This window comes from Sinocyclocheilus grahami, unplaced genomic scaffold (assembly GCF_001515645.1).
Source record: "Sinocyclocheilus grahami isolate Dianchi unplaced genomic scaffold, SAMN03320097.WGS_v1.1 scaffold2104.1, whole genome shotgun sequence".
Lineage (NCBI taxonomy): Eukaryota > Metazoa > Chordata > Actinopteri > Cypriniformes > Cyprinidae > Sinocyclocheilus > Sinocyclocheilus grahami.
Window position 1 is genome coordinate 15,670 of NW_015507283.1, and position 2,767 is coordinate 18,436.

Consider the following 2,767-nt stretch of genomic DNA (forward strand, 5'->3'; position numbering starts at 1 on the left):
GTGTGTGTGTCTCACCTCATGCCAGCAGTGGTACATGATGTTGTAGATGTGGGCAGATGCCCGGTGAGGCCTGTAGAGACGGCCGCCCTGCGTCACCTCCTCCACCACCTCCAGATTGGAACGGTTCTCAAACGGCGTCTTTCCCTCCGAGAAAACCTCCCACATCAGCATGCCTGTTCACACAAACACACACGCATCAACACACACACACAACACACACACACACGAGTCCTGACCTCTGACCTCCAGTCCTCACCAAATGACCAGACGTCTGACTTGTTGCTGAACTTGCTGAAGTGAAGAACTTCCGGTGGAGACCATTTGACGGGGAACCTGGAGCCCATGGAGCTGGTGTACTGATTGTCCAGAACGTACCTGCGGGAACAGACCCCGTCAGCCGAAGGAAACCTTCACTTACGTTCAGCTCATTTATGCCACAGCGGAGCATTTAAAACATTCTCCAAAACATGATACTGATGTGACGTCCCATTATATTATGAAAACGTTATTCTGAATGTACAAAACATCAGGTTTTTAAATGCTTTAAAAACATTAAAACAAGAACATTAAGGGGCTGTTCACACAGAACGCAGTGTTCAAGAATGTTTTTTTAAAAAGTGCAGCGCAGAACACGAGGGTCTCGAGACGTGATGCAATAACTGAAATATTTCTCTCCAGACTCTCTTGATAATGGCTTGAAGAAATGTTCATCATTCAGGGTATTCGCACACAGCCACTACGACTGCCTCCTGTGCCATGCTGCCGTCAAATAAAACCGTTGCCATGCCAACATGCTACTGTAAACAGAAGCTCACAACACTTGCCCCGCCTCCGGGGTCTTCTGATTGGTCCACTGTTCTGAAACTGACATTGATGAGTGGCGTTGCATGGAAAAGTTGAAATTCTTTGAAAATTATTTTTAAAGTTAAAACTTGACACGGCGTCATGTGCAACGATGACGCCGAAAAACAATGAAAGTATAGTGCATTGGAATGGAAAAACGTGTTCTATGTGAACGACCGCTTAGGGAACATTCCATTTTAGCATCGATCAGTTGAATCAGTATGGGAATGTTACTTTTGCATGTTCTATAACAAGTAGTAACATTTTAAAAACATTAGACGAACACCCAACTAAAATGTTTTAGAAAACGTGCCAGAGATCAGAAGGTGGATGTTGAGGAAGTGTGATGAGAACTGAAGGTGGGTAAGGGTTAGGGTTAAGGTTAGGATTAGGCGCTGGTCAGTACTCTGACCTGGTCATGCCGAAGTCGCACACCTTCACCACGTTCCTCGCGTTCACCAGGCAGTTCCGCGCGGCCTGCAGACACACACACACACACACACACTCTGCTGTAGCGTGAGCGTTAGCTGGACCAACCGGAAAAAAAACATTCATGCTTCTGCTGGAGTCTGATTCGACGTACATGTGAACTGGGAGATCAGTTTGTGCTGAGAAAATCAACATCATCTTCATACTGATCTATAAAGCTGCTTTGAAACATTCTCTACTGTATAAAGGAGAAGGTGACTATCTGACCATCTGTCTATATCTGTTTGTTTCATGACTGATGGTCTTCAAACTTCACACTTTTCAAACACCTTTAAACGTTTGGCCAGGATTTCTCAAGCCAACATTAACGTTTTTTTACTCTAACTTGTGTATTTGTTTGATAATTTTAATGTTGGTATTAATTGTTCTTCATAAATAAAATTTCAGCTGAAAACAGCTTCACATGTGCTGATTATCACAGTAGTGTGCTCCTGTCGCTGTCTCAAACACGTCAGGTGTCCACACTCGCCCTGCCGTGATTCAGGTGTGTGTGTGTGCGCGCATTTTTGTGACAAATGAGGACATAAATGTGTATAATGACAAAGGTATGACAGGTATTACAAGGAGAAGGTGACTTTTCAGGACATTACCCCATGTCCCCACTTTTCAAAACGCTTATAAATCACACAGAATGGAGTGTATTGAAAATCTGAAATAGCAGAAAGTCTCCTGTGAGGGGTAGGTTTAGGGGTAGGGTTGGTGTAGGGCAATAGAATATACGGTCTGTACAGTATAAAAACCATTACGCCTATGGAGAGTCCCCACTTTTCACAAAAACAAACCTGTGTGTGTGTGTGTGTGTTTCTGACCAGGTCTCTGTGGATGAAGCTGCTCTGCTCCAGGTACTCCATCCCCTCGCAGACGTCCTGACACATGAAGAGCAGCTGGACACGGCCCAGAGTTCTGCTGTGTTGCCGCAAGAAGTGCAGCAGGCAGCCGTTCTCCATGAACTCCGTCACGATGCAGATGGGACGCTGCGTGACACACACTCCATACAGCTGGACCAGCTTCGGGTGACAGAGACGCCTGCACACACACACACACACACACGAGTTCAGAGCGGCTCAGATCTCTGGTGAACATTGAGATGTCGCCCATCAGAGCGCAGTGACAGATATTGATTGTCGGGGGGGAGATCACAGCCCATCGGTGAGAGTCTTCAAGCCTTTCTTCAACAAACATGAGAAATTTAACTCAAGAAGTGTCTTTCTGTTTAATGCGTTAAACCCAGCTGACAGAGAACGTGCTCACAACTTTCAGTAATGGTTTCTAAAAGTTATATAAATGTTAGGACAAAACATTCTTCAAGTAATGTTTATGGAACATTGTTACAACTTTATTCATATTTGATATACGTAACGTTGAAAGAAAACATTATGATGTTATTTGTGTCACGGGTCAGGGTGCCTTCATAGCCCCAGACCTCTGCCCCCCC

At 45.0% G+C, this 2,767-nt stretch overlaps 1 protein-coding gene across 1 annotated transcript in view; it reads right to left on the reverse strand.

Moving 5' to 3' along the window:
• The window catches only part of LOC107574060 (tyrosine-protein kinase TXK-like), a 19,212-nt gene that overhangs the window by 1,469 nt on the left and 14,976 nt on the right, over positions 1-2,767 (reverse strand). Inside the window, exons 11-14 of the mRNA XM_016260531.1 lie at positions 2,142-2,358; positions 1,256-1,320; positions 257-375; positions 16-173 (exon numbers count right to left, since the gene is read on the reverse strand). Of these exons, the coding sequence (XP_016116017.1) occupies positions 16-173; positions 257-375; positions 1,256-1,320; positions 2,142-2,358 (559 nt within the window). The remainder of the gene's footprint in view (positions 1-15; positions 174-256; positions 376-1,255; positions 1,321-2,141; positions 2,359-2,767) is intronic.